The 16994-nt window shown below is 36.6% G+C and overlaps 1 protein-coding gene across 4 annotated transcripts in view; it reads left to right on the top strand.

Annotated features, from left to right (window-relative positions):
- Nucleotides 1-16994, top strand: part of CTNND2 (catenin delta 2) — a 1007180-nt gene that overhangs the window by 173377 nt on the left and 816809 nt on the right. For all 4 annotated transcript variants that reach the window (XM_058306950.2, XM_058306943.2, XM_058306942.2 and 1 more), the window contains exon 2: nucleotides 15835-15971. In XM_058306950.2, coding sequence (XP_058162933.1) covers nucleotides 15835-15971 — 137 coding nt within the window. The remainder of the gene's footprint in view (nucleotides 1-15834; nucleotides 15972-16994) is intronic.

The following is a 16994-nucleotide window of genomic DNA, read 5'->3' as shown; positions in this document are numbered from 1 at the left end:
TCATAAGAGAATTTATAATGCAAAAGAACGGTTACATTAAAACATTAAGAATCCTGGAGCCTAGTCAAAATGATGTATGATGAGTTGTCAGGAATTTGTGTTATAATCCTTGACTACTCTACTACTCTTTGAAGCCTGGAAATGCTGCTAAACTTTTCTGTCTCATTTTTTTCTCCATTTATGAAATGAAGTTGTTAGTAATTACTTTCTCCATTTGATGTGTAGTCAGAAAAGTTTTACATGTAATCACTGTAAAATGGATAAAATAGTATAAGAGAAAAATAATACCTATGTGGTAAGTCATAGAGTGAAAGAAACTGGTGTTTCTCTGTGGTTGGAGTCGGTTTATTGCCTGGAGGATGAGTGAGTGTAGTTTAAAATGGTACTTTATACAAAAGAAAATAATTCTAAGTCACATCTTAAATATCAGATTTAAATGATCAGTATTATTCAGGTTGGCAAAGTGCAAGTAAATTGACATTTTCTTTTGTTATTGATAAGGTCTCCATAGGTCAATGCCTTTTGGAGGACAAAATGGCAGCATCTGTCAGTTTAAAATTCTTAAAGTTTTGGACCAAACAAATTCATTTTTAGGAATCTGGTATAAAATAAAACCCACATTTATGCACAAAGGCCTTTATAGACTGTTCTTGATTTAATCATCTATATATGAACTAAATTAAAAGGAAAATAAGAAAAAAAATTATAAATGTATGCATTAGTAGAGGAGAAGATTAAATTGATACATCAATACAGATGAAAAAATGTCCAAGACATGAAAGTGAAAAAAGTGACAGAATATATGAGCATAGTCCCATTTATGTAATATATACATATGCATGTGTGTATGTAAATGTATGTATGTATCTGTTTATCTTTTCATATGTGTGAAAAACATGTAAATGTATAGGGAAGAACTGTCAGGATGTATATTATATGGTACCTAGGAAATTTACATTATTTTATATTGTCTGATTATGTGATAATCATATATTGTTTAATTTAAAATGCATTAAACGTTTGGTATGATACTAAAAATTTGTACATTGCAGTTACATTTTCTTTAACAACTCCTTTTAAAAGTATTAAAAAAAATATTTAGAGATAGTTATTGCCATTTTATTTGAAAGTAAAATACTAAATGTTTTATACATTATTGGGTACTACATTTTTCACTAGGGTATAGAAGCTATAATATTTGGTTATTATATTTATAATATTTGAGTATTTAACAAGTAAATTACTCAGTGTTTTATACATTTTTGGGTATTGTATTTTCCACTGGACTATAGAAGCTATATATTTGATTATTTTCCTGTATCCCTGATTTAAGCTCTTGCTGCTCATGGTTTTCTAGAGGGTATAGTGTAGGCTTAATAAACTTATAAAATTTACTATTTACCTTTTCTAGATTTTATTCTGGAAAAATTTAGCATATAAAAATAACCCTTATCCTATATACTCCAGAATATTTAGAATAAACAGTGGAGAAGATTATTAGTATTTGATAAATTGTAAGCTCATCAATAAGATACACTGGTAAATATCATTTGAATTATTCTTTATACATTTTAGTGTTGTTTTTCCTGAATTACCTTTTAAGATAACAATGAATGGTAAACTTAACCCTAACAGGTGGGTGTCTGTGTGATCCGAATTTTTTCATACCAAGGAAATAGTAAATGCATTTTACTTTTAAGGACTGTATGGCTTAAATCACAAATTGTCTTGTAGCAAAATATAAGGATTTATGATTGTAGTTTACCAGTTATTTCATATTAATGATTATACTTTAGTGCATTAGAACAAAAGATAATTTAAATATTGAAATCTATTTTACAACTTTAAAATAGCTAAAGCAAATCATAGGAGCAGGACTAATTTTAAGTGAATGCTTTCCCAGATGAAAAAGGATAACAGAAAATTAGTGAGCAACACTGATTGCTCACAAGAAAGACTGATTCTGTTGGAGATGGATGCCCATCCCCCACAAAAGTCATGTTCATATCTTAATCCTTAGTTTTGTTGGTATGAACCCATTAATAGTATCTTTAAATATGTTAATCTGAGTGTATTGGGTTAAGTATTTTTTTGGACTCCAGAAAATTTTGTTCTTAAATTGAACTTACTGTGAACCTTTGATTAGAGTTTATCAGTTAAGGGCCTTTGATTAGGTTGCTTCAGTAGGACTTAGCCCAGGGTTGATCTTAATCCTTTCACTGGAGTCCTTTATGAGTGGAGGAAAGAAAGCTGCAAATACACAACAAAAACGGATAGATAGAGGGAAACCCCAAGAGGCTAATAGAGAGGTCCTAGAGGCCAGAGGCTAGAATCAGAGGAGCACAGAGGCACAAGAAGAGGCCCCTAAAAGGTGGAGAGGGAGAGTCCATGGAGAGCAAGAAGCTGAAAGTGCAACTGGAGGAGAAGACTGATACTGGCAGAGCTGCCATTGTGCCTTGCCATGTGGCAGGAATCCAGGATCGCCAGCAGCCAACCTTCAGTGAGAAAGCATCTCTGATGTTGTCTTGATTTGAACATTTTGAAAACTCAGAGCTGGAAGCTTTTTAACCATATAAATTCCCTTTGTAAAGGCCAACCCATTTCTGGTATATTGCATTGGCATCATTTAGCAAACTAAAACAGTGAGTCAGGGGTGTCGACTCATTTGTGGATAGGATCTTTGAAGAGCCGCCTTAGGGGTGGCATAACTGAATCAGGGTGGTCCTTAATCCATCTGACTGGAGACCATATAAAGAGAGGAAATTTGGATGCAACCAGTAGAAGCTAGAAGTCAGAAGAAGCCAGCGAGGAGAAAGAGATGGCCATGTGATGGAAAACTGCCAACACCTATTGACTCCAGGAAGAATCACTGGCCTTGCCTCGATTTTGAACTTCTTGCTTTCAAATTCATGAGAAAATAAATGTTTGTGGTTTAAGCTAACCGTTGTTTGGTATTTGTCATAGCAGCCCAGGCAAACCAAGGCAATTTTATTACACTTTGAGGAATATGCATTTGGTTCATACCAGAACTAGAAAGGGTACTAGTTGAAGATTGAGAAGAAAACCAGGTGCCAGAATACTGGCTTGATTATTAATATAGAAAAAATGAAAATGACTTGCCCAGAAAATCTCTTAATACTGTGAGGAAATGAATCACTGGAAACAGCACCACTGTTTGCTAAATGTAGGTAGGTTATGGACATTCAGTAATAGAGAACATTTTAAACCATAATATACAAGGATTTATTTTAAGAAGAAACCTGAAGTGCATTATATGAATAAGATTGGATCATCTTTTGATACTAAAGCATTAAATATGGGCTATTCTTTTATTTGTATCTCAAGGAATTTGTAGATAAGAGTTATTCAAGTAAACAGTCCAAAATAGCATTCTCAATTTTCAGCAGATTATTAAATGTCCCTTTTTTATGTTTGTGTGCACTATTCAGTAAAAACCTTTAAATAACATAAAAATCTTTAAATAGACACATATAAAATGCATTTTGAAGTCTTAGGGTTGTGCCGATGTGAAATTATTAATATATTCTTTTCTTTGATTTATTACTAGCTTTGAACCTTAACTGATGATTGAGAACAACTAGGGATTTTTTGATAAATTATAGATGCTGAGGCACAAGGGTAAGGTAAATCCTGGGGCCAGGAGCTGGATCAGTGACCCATTCATGATCATTCCATGTGGTTCTATATAAAACATCATGAAATCACTGTAGCCTCATCATTATGTCATGAGTCCTAAAAAATTGATTGTCAGTAAACTCAGTATTACCCATTGCTGTACAACACATTACTCTAAAATTTAGCACTTTAAAACAATAAATATTTATCTCACAGTTTCTTTGGGTCTGGAATTTAGGAGCATCTGCACTAGGTGGTTTTGGTTTATTGTTTTCCACAATGTTTTAGAGAAGGCATCAGCCTGGGCCGCATCATCTGAAGGCTCGTCTGGGGCTGGAGGATTGGCTCCCAAGAAGGCTTGTTCACTTGGCAGTTGGCTGTAGGGTTCAGTGCTTTGCTAGTTGTTGGCAGGAGGCCTCATTTTTTCTTCAAGTGGATCTATCCATAGCTACTTTAGTGTTCTTACACCACAGCTGGCTTCCCCTAAGGAATGATAGGGGAGAGATCAAAATGGAAGTCTTAATGCCACTTGTGACCCAGTGTCAGAAATTGTGTACCATTCCTTCCAGCATATTCTTTTGGGGAGGAGTCACTAGTTCTAGCCCACTCTCAAGAGGAGGTGAATGAATCTCCCCTTCTGGAAGGAGGAGTATCAGTAATTTTGTAGATATAATTTAAAATCACCACACTCTTCCAAACTAAACCTACAAGAACTTCAAGACAGTTATAATTAATAAGTAGATGCAATGTTTAATCAGGTTAAAAGTAAATAATTTTCATTAAGAGGTTATTGAAAGAGGAAAAAAATACTTGGGAGTCCTATTTTGAGAAAAGTGATTTGCTAATAAAAAAAATACTGTGGTTTTGGCTTGTCAGGGCTAATATGTTGATTTGTGTAAATTGCAAGTTAAAATAGAAAATTAGAGAGTAGGATTAGGGGTTGATAATCACCTTTTCATAATATTCAATCATTTGTTCACTTAACTATTCATTGATCATATGTCAGGCTGTTAGTATAATAAAGCAAATAAAATTTAGATTTAACTCTATAAGCAAAGATTTACTTTTTTCTTGAAGTCGTGTGTTGTAATAAGTGAATTGTATCACTTAAAATTTCAAAATTTTCAAAATTTCTCATCTGCGTGTAACAAAATGGCACCCATTTCCTGGAAAATATCAAAACTTATTTTGGATTTCTTCTGTTTTTGTTTTATTTTTGTTCATTTAAAGTCAGTAGATATATTTGTTTGAACAATTTCCAAGTCAAGGGGAGCTACCAATGTTATATAAGAGCAGTCAAAAAACCATGTTCTATAATTAAATTGAAAGCACTGATTGGAAATTTCCTGCATTGATGGGTAACATACTGGCTAAGAAGGCAGATATTTATTTACAGTGGCTACCCATTGATAGCAATCCTGGAAAGAGAAAAAAGTGTGATTGAGATCCAGTAGTATCCAGTGAAATGGCAGATACATATTTGCTATCAAAATGAAGAGTAAATTGCCATAATTTGAGTGGACACTTTCAAGTATTATGAAGTAAGAACATGTGTTGAGCCAGTGTGTAGTTGGCAGTTTGGAACTTTGTATTTAACAGATTGTGACAGTCAGAGTTGGTAATTCATAGGACTTAAATTGTTGTAGATTGGCTGTAGAACATGATTTATATTTTTGTACCATATTTTATCATATGAGCCTATGATTAAATACAAGAGTATAAAATGGAAACTACAAATTTTTAAAACACTATTGGGGAGACTATTTGGGAGGACAAGTTGTTTTTATATAATACACATATATTCATATAAGCTGTTGTTTAGGGTCTTGCACAGACACGATGTGTGTGAGATGAATTGGAAGTCATTTTTGGAATTGTGCGAATGGGAATGCCAATGACCGAGACATTTGGCAGTGACAGCATGTTCCGGACACTCAGTGTGTGTGACAGGTCCTATATAAGGTGTTATGCTAAGCATGCTGCTTTGAAGTTTCAGCCAAAAAATTGTCATCCTACCACTGAGCCTTTTTATTACAGAATATATTATAACTTCCCTTTATATTCAGAGAGACACAATTTAAGCTATTGTGTCCTTCTTGTTATCTGTGCAACTCACTGTTTTAATGATGTGTCTGTAAGTTATTGTTATTGTCTATAAGTTGTAGAAACCCACATTTGATTTTCCTGATATATGGGGGGAGAGCATCCATATAGATTCAAAAGTGCAGTAAACAGCTGTTAAAAATTTTGTGGAATCCATGGAGATTAGCATGGCTCTTGATTCCAGACATGGGTTCCTATCTATTTTTTTAGTTAAGATGAACGCTGAAATTTTATTTCTCATCCTGGTCATAAATTTTATCCATTACAATCCCATTGATATGGATATAAGTAGTAGAAGTAGACATGGTTTGACCACTTGAGTATTATGTATTACCCAAACCCATTATTGTGAGTATTTATATTTTATAAACCTGGAGGTATTTATAGGATATTTATATACCAAAAATTGTTGTAAGTGTAAAATTCCTTGACAGTTCTAACAAGGGCTAATGATAAATAAAAGTATTCTTTCATTTTGACTCCCTCGATAAGCACTCTGCTAGGTGCCAAGGGTTTAAGTATGAGTAAGATATGACTTTTGTCATTAAAGAATTTACAAACAAATTAGAAGATATATTGAGTAAAAACTATGTTCTGGGAAACGGACTTGGCTGTGTGGTTAGGGCGTCCGTCTACCACATGGGAGGTCCGCGGTTCAAACCCCAGACCTCCTTGACCCATGTGGAGCTGGCCCATGTGCAGTGCTAAGGCGCAAGGAGTGCTGTTCCATGAAGGGGTGTCCCCCGCGTAGGGGAGCCCCACGCGCAAGGAGTGCGTCCTGTAAGGAGAGCCGCCCAGCATGAAAGAAAGTGCAGCCTGCCCAGGAATGGCACCGCCCACAGGGAGAGCTGACTCAGCAAGATGACACAACAAAAAGAAACAGAAATTCCCGTGCAGCTGACAACAACAGTAGCGGACAAAGAAGACGACACAGCAAATAGATACAGAGAACAGACAACTGGTGCGGGGAGGCGGGGAAGAAATAAATAAATCTTTAAAAAAAAACACAACTATGTTCTTTCCTTAACTATATAATGTTATTAGATATATCATTGATTTAATAACTTTTTGTTGCAAGTGACAGAAATTCCATCCCAAATTCCTGAAAAGGAAAGGAAAGCACAGCCACACTAAGAAGCATCCCAATTTCAAAATCATCAAAAGATTTAATAGATCCCCCAAAAATGTAAGATCATTATAATCCAGTGTGATAAATGTGATAATTGAAGAATGTTCAAGTTACAGAGATAACAGGGAGGAAGAAGTAATTCACCTTCTCTGAAGTTGTCCAGAAAATCACAAAGAAGAAATGTATGAATGGCACTGTAAAGGAGATGGGGTTCAACAATCAAAGTCTTGGGGATACTAAAGGCATATGCAAATTTCGATTCAATAACGTATTTGGAAATTCAAGAGGCTTAGTGATCTGTAATCAGGTGTAAGGGGACGAATAACAGGAGTCCAGGATGGAGAAGGACATTTGTAGCAGGGTAAGAACTGCCTCATACATCCAGCAAAGCAGACTGGAATTTCATCCTGTACGTCACTGTTTTCCAAGCCCCACTTTGCAGTCATCAACCTAGGAGCTAACCACAAGCATGTTTTAATGAAATTGAATAAAATAAAATGGAAAATGCAGTGCTTCTCCTGTTACAAGGCTTCATATTTCGTAACATTTTGGTTTCAGTTAAAACATATGGTTGTGTTATCATTGGGTCATGGTATAAAATACATTTCCTATCTCATAAAAGGCTTGGAAACTTGTGTTCTAGACACTGAGTATCCACTTGAATAAATTTAGGAAAAAAAGAATGTCAAGATCTTACTTATGGTAAAGAAATCTGACTCTCCTAGTCAAAAGTGGAGAGAATTGAATGGAGGAGGCAATGCTACAGGCAAGAAGGCAGGCTAGGAAGTTATTGTAATTGTCCAGGAGATGGGAAGTCATGCAGAATTTGGAACAGGTATGAGGTTCTCATTGAGCCATTTTCAGCAGGTCTGTTGCACATCAGGAGTGAAGCCGAGAGAGCTGAGTCATGGCACATCCATTCTCAGGTGAGCATGGCTTTACTAAGGAGAGGTGTAGGCATGTTCCCTGAGGGGAAATGGAGGGTGTTAGACCCTTTGTGAATTGACACAGAAGGCAAACGGCTTTTGACCTCCGCGTGCTGGCATGTGGGATTGTACAAACAGTTGTAGAGAACAAGTTATTTGTTACTACTAATAATATAGGAAATGTTGTAATTTGTTTATTTCCTAAAATACAAATTTCAGAATGTTCAGGGTCATCATCAAACTTCTAAGTCCTCTTTAGGCTCTCCCGACAGCAAGCACCTGCCCCCAGTTTCCCTCCCCCTTAACCTTTCAGAGCTCCCCATTAATATTCCTTCAAACCCATCCCTGATGCTTATCTTTTCTGCTCCTTTCCTCTCACTTTAGAGATTTATTCTATTAAAAAAAATTATACCAGGGTACTTAATTATGGGAGTTTATTTGAGCAGTTTATGATTTATGAATCAGTCAACAGTGAAACTGCATGAGGAAAGAAACTGCTGAAGTGGTGGAAAGGGGGAGCTTATATAGGGCAAACATGGAAGCAAGGGATGAAATGTTCTGATTGGCTGACAGTTAAGTTTCCATTTTGCATAAGGGAGTCTTACAAAGTTGGGAGCACATATTCACTGATTAGTAGGATGTGCTTGTCCATTCACATAAAGTATTTCTTCTGGACCTATCACCAGGTGTGGTTTAAGAGCAATTTTGTAGGTTTCAGTCACTCCATTGTTCCATTTTCTTGGAAAGTCCCTGAAGGTCAGTTATGCTTGTCTTCTAGAAAATCCTTTCTCTGAGAGGGGCCCCTCCCAAACAGCACCCAATACAGGCAGCCATTTTGTTTTACTTAACAATTCTGATCTTCTCCTCTCTGCTGGTGTCCCTCAAACTTTCCAAGACCAATCACTCAAGCTCTTATGTTCTTTCACCTTTTCCTTTTGCTCACTAGGTTCTAAGGACACCCTAACTGAGGCTGAGGAATCTGTCAGCCCCAACAGGACCTTATGTGTCATGGAGGCAGATGTAGGAGGCCAAAGCCCATTGCTCTGGCTTTTCCTGAAGTGTCTGCTCTGGCATTACAGATTATAAGCTTGGCTGGGTCAGGGATCAGGAGGAGCAAATATATACCCTCTTCTGCTAATATTTTTCAAAACACCACCTTTTCAACAACTTTTAAGATAGATGTTGAAGCAATGTTTGCCAAGTCTAGATGGAAATGGCTGAGGTCAAGCTTTGGGATATGGACTGGGAGACACCTCAAGAAAACAGACCCTTTCCTGCTCCTCAGGACGTCCTTTTCCTTGAACTTGGCTGCCTATCCATCTCTCCCATAGGTGAGCACTGCCATCCCATCTTGCTCAGTAGTAGCCTCCACAATAGCTTCCTTTTTATACACTTAGATGTAATTAACATCACTAATAAGGTGGCCTTTAAGTTTCTGGTCACACTTAGGTTGCTTCAGTCCTCCTCAACTATAAATAACTCATACAATGACACAGAATGGGTTTCCTGATCTTCCAAGCAATGTTCAACCTTGCTCAGCACCTAGGTAGAACAGTTATCCTCTGGTGATTGACATGGGAATTAAACACTTAGATCCCAATAGCTATCCAACCTGGCGTCATATCTCCTACTGCAACAACAGGTGACCTTGTGTCTCTGAGTCCATGTCTAATGCAGCATCCTAAGTTATCATGTGACGTGAACATTTTCCCACCTGCTGGTTTGGCCTTGCTGGTACCTTTACAGTTGCATACACTGAATCTTGCTCAGTGCTGTGTGCTTACATCCTCACATGATGGTCTCCACAAATTTTGCCAGATTCTGTTTGCAAGGAGCTATTTGCAGGTATCAGATATCAGAAGCCCCATAGCCTGCTTGATTGATGACTCTATCTTAGAAACAAGCTCCTCAGGGAATGTAAGCTTGGGAAGTGCACAGGGACAAAAGCCTCATTCTAGTTCTAGGATTTCTGAAAAGCAAATTTCTTAAGTGGAAAGGAAAGGGCAGCATTTCAAATAGGACACAAATAACACTAAGCTCACTTTACTTAACGTTGCATGCTCTAGTAAGCAACCATTATTGATTTTATACTAATAGTTCATACATTGACTCAACAAATATGCATTAGCTGGCAGCTCTGTGTTAGGTACTAAAATAGGTGTGGAAAATTGGATGTAGACCAAGACGGATTGAGTTTCTGCTCTAATTATATGAAGTTTTGACAACTACTAATTATTCTATTGTTTATATTATTATGACAATCTATAATTTGAAATTTCTCTTTAAAAAGAAGCAGCAAGGAAGGGTATCTTTTATGTGTGCGTAGCCCATTCTAGTGAGAATGATGCTATGCCTGCTTTTCTTGGTAATGACATTAGTTACAAATTCACAATTGCAATTTGGGTGGCCAAAGTGATTTGTTCCCCATGTCAATAATTTGTGCAAACCCTCATATTCTATGCACCCTAATGTTAAAAAATAATGTAGTAATGCTTATTCTTCAAATTTATGAAATTGCATGGCCTTTAAATATTACTGGTGGAGTAGAAGGTTATAAAATTAAATATGTTAAAGTATATTCAGTTTTTAAAACACTAGGCTGCTTTTACTTATATATAACTAAATGACATTATTTGGAGAATTTGAATGGTGAATTTTGTTATTCACAGGGCACCAAGTAATGACAAATTATAAAAGTGATACCTGATTGTGGAAGTACAACTCAAAGTGTTGTGCTAATAGTTTTGTGTTTTATTATAGTACATAGGAACAAAAGCAAAAATAGAATTGTCTTCAAAAGGGTCAGAGGCATATATTTGTTTTACATGGAAGAAAGAAATAAGACTGGCATGGCAGTATACAGGATTTGCTTGATTGTGTGGTGTGAGGGGGCAGGAAGTTGACACCAGGACATCTCTGTAATTGAAGTCATTGGCTGATGGTAAGGGAATAAGCCTTAGAAGGGTAGTAGATGTTTCTAGCAGCTCTAAAGTAATGGTAAAAAAGGACTTGCCTGAAGAAAAAGAAAAGAAAAGATTTGCCAAGCAATGTTAAAAAGTCATTAATCTTTACATTCCCTGATTCACAACACAGGGTAGTTTTGGGTGAAAGTATTTAGCTGCCCAGATGTAAGCAGCAAAGAAGAGTGCAGGTCGAAGGATCCTGAGTTGAGGGTTTGTGGGGCAGGACCCTTTCTCCTCTTTCAAATCTGTTCCACCAACAGTGTCAACATTTTGGGTGATGGCTGGTCCCTCAGACCAAACCCTTAGAATCATATGGATTCTAAATGATATTCCGAATCTGACCATTCTTACCACTTCTAATGCAGGATTAAAGCCATGGATGAAGAGTTGCCTTTTGGGTCAAGCTCAGTGCCATCAATAGACTTCCTGTGATGTTGGAAATCGTCAACATTTGAATCTTCAACATTTGCTAGCCACTAGCAACATGTGACATTTGAGCACATGGAATGTGGGTCGTGCAACTGCGAAACTGAATTTTGAGTTTTACTTACTTTTGATTAAATAAATTTGAAATAGCCATTATGTGGCTAAGGGCAACCATATTGGACAGCTAATGAAGTATCTCTTGAGTCCCATGGCATGCAAGAATTTCTACATGCTGGGGTTTGAAGTAAGTGGTACTTGTTTACCTGGGAGGAAAAAGAAACAAGCCTATGCAACTTCAGAGCATAAAGAATGAGCAGAGAGTTGACAAGATAAGAGGTCATGGGTTACAAGTAGGCACTGGCAGCTCAGGAAGAGCAAAAACTGTATCATGGCCAAAGGAACTTGCTGCTTAATCGAAGAGGAGGAGGTCAAGTGACAGTGGCACAAGAATGCTGGATAGATCCCCTACAGGGATGGTTGTGTGCCACAAGAGCCCATCAGTTATTTTTTTGGAAAATAGCCAAGTCTTGATGCCACAGTCATCAGTACTGGATAGGAGTAGATAGAGAAGGAATGAGTTCGGGCATTAAAATAGAGATGAAAAATATTACCTTCTTTCTGTGTTGATGGAGTCAGTAAAATGTATCATTGGGTGTGGTTCCTGAGTTGACAATGAGGGAGTTTGGCCTTCCAAAGGGCAGATAAGATTTTATCATGTAATCAAGTATAATGTAAATTTGTAGTGACTCCTGTTTCAGAAATAAAAGTTTAAAACATTTGTATGATCTTCATACATATGCACATAAGAGTTCAAATTAAGAAGGCTTTATGTACAGGAGCTCCCTGCTCTCATCACTGTGGTCACTTCAGCCATTCTTTCTGCATTTTTATTGTGTCATCTTGGGAATGGTGGCATAATCTGTTTTCCACACTTATTTCATACCGGTAGGGTACATCCTTTTGTCAGCTTTGGTTTGTCTAGGTGTGTTGATTTGAAGCAGGAGGCATGACACATGCCTTCTCCTGGCACCTGCATTTCATTTTAGTTGATGATGTCAACAAAGACTTTACTGATAATTCTGCCTGACTGAAAAGTTGAAAGACTTAAAAGCTTTTTATACTTACCATTGGGCAGTTGAGACCTTGGTTCTGGAAGCCTTTTGCATGTTTCCTCCCTCTCTCCCATATGTTCTGAGCTCAGAAGATTGAGAACCATGGTGGACAGTCTTTAGAACCCATATATTGTGATATCCAATGATTACATTAAATCTGGATGTTAAAAAATATTCAAGTAATTTACATTCAGGCATAAAGATTGCTGGAATGATAGCAGTATCTATGTATGGGGTAGTAAGCCTTAAAGATTTCTCTTGTCTGCCCTTTCTTGCTAAGAGAAGATAGGGGGAACTAAAACAGGACTAATTATCCCTTCTACTGTGTGGGCCATACTTCTCAAGTGCCTGAGGAAGAACCGAGATTTAATACCTATTAAATTCCAAATGTTGTTATGATAGGTAACTGTCATAACTTTTAAGAATTGCATTTTATAAAAATATACATGTACACTAGCCAACAGGGTAGTACAGGTAATGGGAAATAACCTGGCAACTCAAAGATGCTAACACAAAATTAAAAATGCAGAAGATCTGAGTTTTAGACCTACTTATATTACTTAATAATATTAGTATCTTTGACAGTTTCTTAGTCTGAAAGTATGACAATGATAATATTGGCCCAACTTGAGTTAGACAATAAAAGTTAGAGATCACAAAAATTAAAATAATTATTTTAAGATAAACAGGACTCTTCTAAGTTCATGGCTGGCTCTCCCACTGATAGAGGTAAATTTGCCCCCAAGACGTGCCATTTTCCTTTCTTCCTCTCACTTTCTGCCCTTGCCTATTATGCCCTCCCTTAACCCCTGCCTCCTCTTCCATTTCTGAAGCTTCTCCTAAATTAAAGGTCATGGGTTTCAGGCTCGTTTATCCAGGCCTAACAATCATTGCTCTGTTTATCAATATTCTATGTAATTATCAGGCTTGAGCAAGTAAGAAAACCACATATATGAGTTGAAAACTAAAATATACTCTATTATTATCTGCCAAAGCCACCATCATAACTATTTAACTATTTTTCTTTCATCTTGTTGGTATCCTTCAGCTAAAAGACTTAGGACTTCTTAGCTGTGGTTGCATATTGCCAAATCGCATTTAATTTGAGGCTTATTACTCTTTGATCAAATTCTTCATTGTTAATATTCTTTCCCTAAATCTTCACACAAGTTATATGTTTATAATAGATTTATTTTTCCAATGCTATTCTCATCTCAGTTGGTGGTATTCTAAGTAATTTGCCTAAAAAAAAAAAAGCAAATAAGAACTAAATTGGAATGTCTGTTGAGAACCATACAGTTTAAAATTTGTAATGGAGCCCTAAATTATTAAAACTATGTGGCTAATAATATGACACAAGGACCATGTTAGGGATTGCATCATGTCTCCCATAAGAGGCACGTTCATGTCCCAACGCCTGAGCCTGTGATTGTGAGCCCCATTGTAAATGGGACCTTTAAAAGATGAAATTACGAAGGTGTGCCCAAACTGAATGATGGTGATCCTTAATCCAATATACCTTAAGTCCTTAAAAGCAGAGGAAATTGTACAATGAAGAAGAAGAGAAAGCCATGGGAAGAAAGGAACTGGAAGTCAGAGGAACCCAGAAGGACATTGGAATTGTCCTGCACGACACTGTAATGACCGATACAGGCCATTATACATTTTGTCATAACCTGTAAAATTGTGCGGGGCAAAGTGTAAACTATAATGTAAACTATAGTCCATGGTTAGTAGCAGTGCTCCAAAGTGTGTTCATCAGTTGTAACAAATGTACCACACTAATGAAGGAGGTCGTTAATGTGGCAAAGTGTGGAAAGGGGAGATGATGGGACATATGAGAACCCCCTATATTTTCTCCATAACATTTATGTAGTCTAAAGCTTCTTTAAAAAAATAAAATGAAAAGAAAAGGAACACCAAAGAGAAAGGAGAAGATGCCGCCATATGCATTGGCATGGGACTATGGAACGGAAAACCAAGGTCCCCAGGATCCCGGCAGCCTGTCCCAGGAAGCCCAGTATTCAGAGGGAAAGTATCACCTTGCTGACGTCTCAGTTTTGGACTTCTAGTTTCACAACCTTGAGCCGGGATGTAGATGTGCTCAAGGAGTTGAGTGCCTGCCTTCCACATGGGAGGTCCTGGGCTTGGTTCCTGGTGCCTCTTAAAGAAGACAAACAAAGAGCAGACATCGAGCAAAAACAACAGGCAGTCAACAAGCAAAGACAATGAGCAAAAAACACAAACAAATCAAACAAATGAGCAGGGAGCGGATGAGGCTCAAGCAGCTGAGCCCCTGCCTCCTGCACGGCATGTCCCAGGTTTGGTCCTGGTGTCTTCTAAAGAAAAACAAACATTGAGCCAAAGAATTCTGTTGTTAAACCAACTCACTATATGGTATTTGCTTTAGCAAGCAGGAACTGAAACAGGCTACTATAAAAATTAGTCTGCATAGTGCAAAATCTGTATTGTTTAGATACAGTAGGGTAGGAAATGTGTTTCAGCAGTCACATGGCTCTAGTTTATGGAAGTACACGTAATATAATGTATTCCTAGGCAACAAATTAACCCTTCCTTAACTCTCAGACTTTTTTGTGGATGGTAGCTTTCTAATGCCTTGGTAAAATGGCTTTCATCTACCATTTTGCTTCCTCTACTGATAGTCAATGTGATGATGTTTGTAACAATACTTAAGGCCTATTTATTTGGGTGAGAAAGAAAAGTATTTTGGAGCAAAACAACATTTGGTACTCATATATAACATGGGCATGCATTTCCCTGTATGAACTGGGGCTAGTGTTCTTTGTATTTCTCATTTCTTTCATAAATAAACTCAGATAAAAGCAACTGTGCCAAATAGGCCTTGTTAACTTTATAAAGAGACATTGTTTACTGTTGGTTACAGAGTAGGAACTTGGTAAATACTTGTAGACTAGATTGTTTACTACATTTCACAATATAGATTAAGCTTTTTATGTTAATATTTCCTTAATTATTGATAATTATTGATCATTTATTTTGTGTCATGTGCATTTTATTTTTATTTTAAAATAATTGATTATTTTATTTTAATTTTATGCTTTTTTCTTTTTCAAATGGGGAATGTCCAGTATATTTTCTTTGTAAGTGAAAATCTACTATGCAAATAAAAATTTAGCTAATGTAGATGTAATATGGAATAGCTTCTTAAGACCCAGTATTTCTTATTCTCTTTACTCTTTTTTATAATCTTACTTGCATTTTCTTCTCCTCATTTCATATCATTTCTTTCCCCACCTACCTCAAAGACAAAGCACAAAATTGTGACTGTAATGTTTTCTGGAATTTAGTTGGGGTTGATATAGGACAAACCATTCCATTTACTTTCATTGTTTCCCCGTCTATAATTATGTCATGTTTTCTCTGTGTAGTTTGTCACTTTCACTTTATAATGTGTACTGCCTGGAATGGCTGGGGTAGCTAGAGTTCTATATCTAGGTCTGTATCTCGGTCTGCATTAAACCATCCACTTGTACTGAGTCTGTGTCCTTGCATTGCAGGAGCTATGCCTGTCCCAGACCAGCCGTCATCGGCTTCTGATAAGACCAGCTCCTTAAGCCCTGGCTTGAACACCTCCAATGGGGATGGCTCGGAAACAGAAACCACTTCTGCCATCCTTGCCTCCGTAAAGGAACAGGTAGGAGCATTCTGTTTTTCTAATATCTGCATTAGGATATTTGTTAAATTGTTTCTTCCCAGATGAAAAATGATGATTCATGGAAGAAAATTGTTATTTTCTAACAGATTGTTGGAATTCATTGTTATAAAAATTAAGATGTGATTACAATTGCTTTTGACTACATGTTTTTATTTATGGTTTAGGTAGCTTTCCTTGGAAAATTATTCCATAGAGGAAAAATAAAAAAACCTTCCAAGATTTCTTACAGATGAAGTTTTGGCAGATTGCTCGTGGGACCTGGAATTTAATACTTTTAAATTAATAATTTAATAAATTTAATAAATAATTTAATAAATTTAAATTAATGAAGCCCAATAATTGGTCTTTTGAAAATACAAAGTCTAATAAACTGCCCAAATGGTCTAAGAGGCTGAAAAGTCAGTATGTGTGCCAACTAATTGATACCACCGTAGATACAGGCAAATTGATCTTCCCAGTGTTTCCAAGATGAATGTGGAAGGATACGCTTCAAAATTGTCCCTGTAAAACTCACACAAATCTGAATGATTATTCTCAGTGTACTTTGCTGAAAAAAAAAAATGGATAGATCATCTGAAGTCATAAATTTAAAAGAAATTATTTAATAAAAATCATGTTTCTTATAAAAAAGGTTTTAAATAATTAAATGAAAGCTGGAAGACCTAGTCTTCTATCCATTTTTTCTGGGCATGGGCCAGAATATAAATAACAATTTTTTTTATTTTTTAAAGAAACCATCCTGTGTAGTGTGTGGATTGGGTGATGCTGAATTAGTAATAGCAGTGGAATAGGAGTGACATCACTGACCTGACTCGAGGAGCACTTCAACAGAGCAGTCTTCTACATTGGAGTAATTAAGGACAGCTACTCCAAAAGGAGATGGGCTCCAGAGGAAACTGATTTACCTAAGGGTAGGAATCAACCTCAAGTGTCAGGCTATTGCTAGAGTAGCTCAGGGAAATCCCACTGACAGAAAGTGTCAGGAACCCTACCAGTTGAAAG

This window comes from Dasypus novemcinctus, chromosome 2 (assembly GCF_030445035.2).
Source record: "Dasypus novemcinctus isolate mDasNov1 chromosome 2, mDasNov1.1.hap2, whole genome shotgun sequence".
NCBI lineage: Eukaryota > Metazoa > Chordata > Mammalia > Cingulata > Dasypodidae > Dasypus > Dasypus novemcinctus.
The sequence above is the reverse complement of the archived record's forward strand: the minus strand, read 5'-3'. Positions and strand labels throughout refer to the sequence as shown.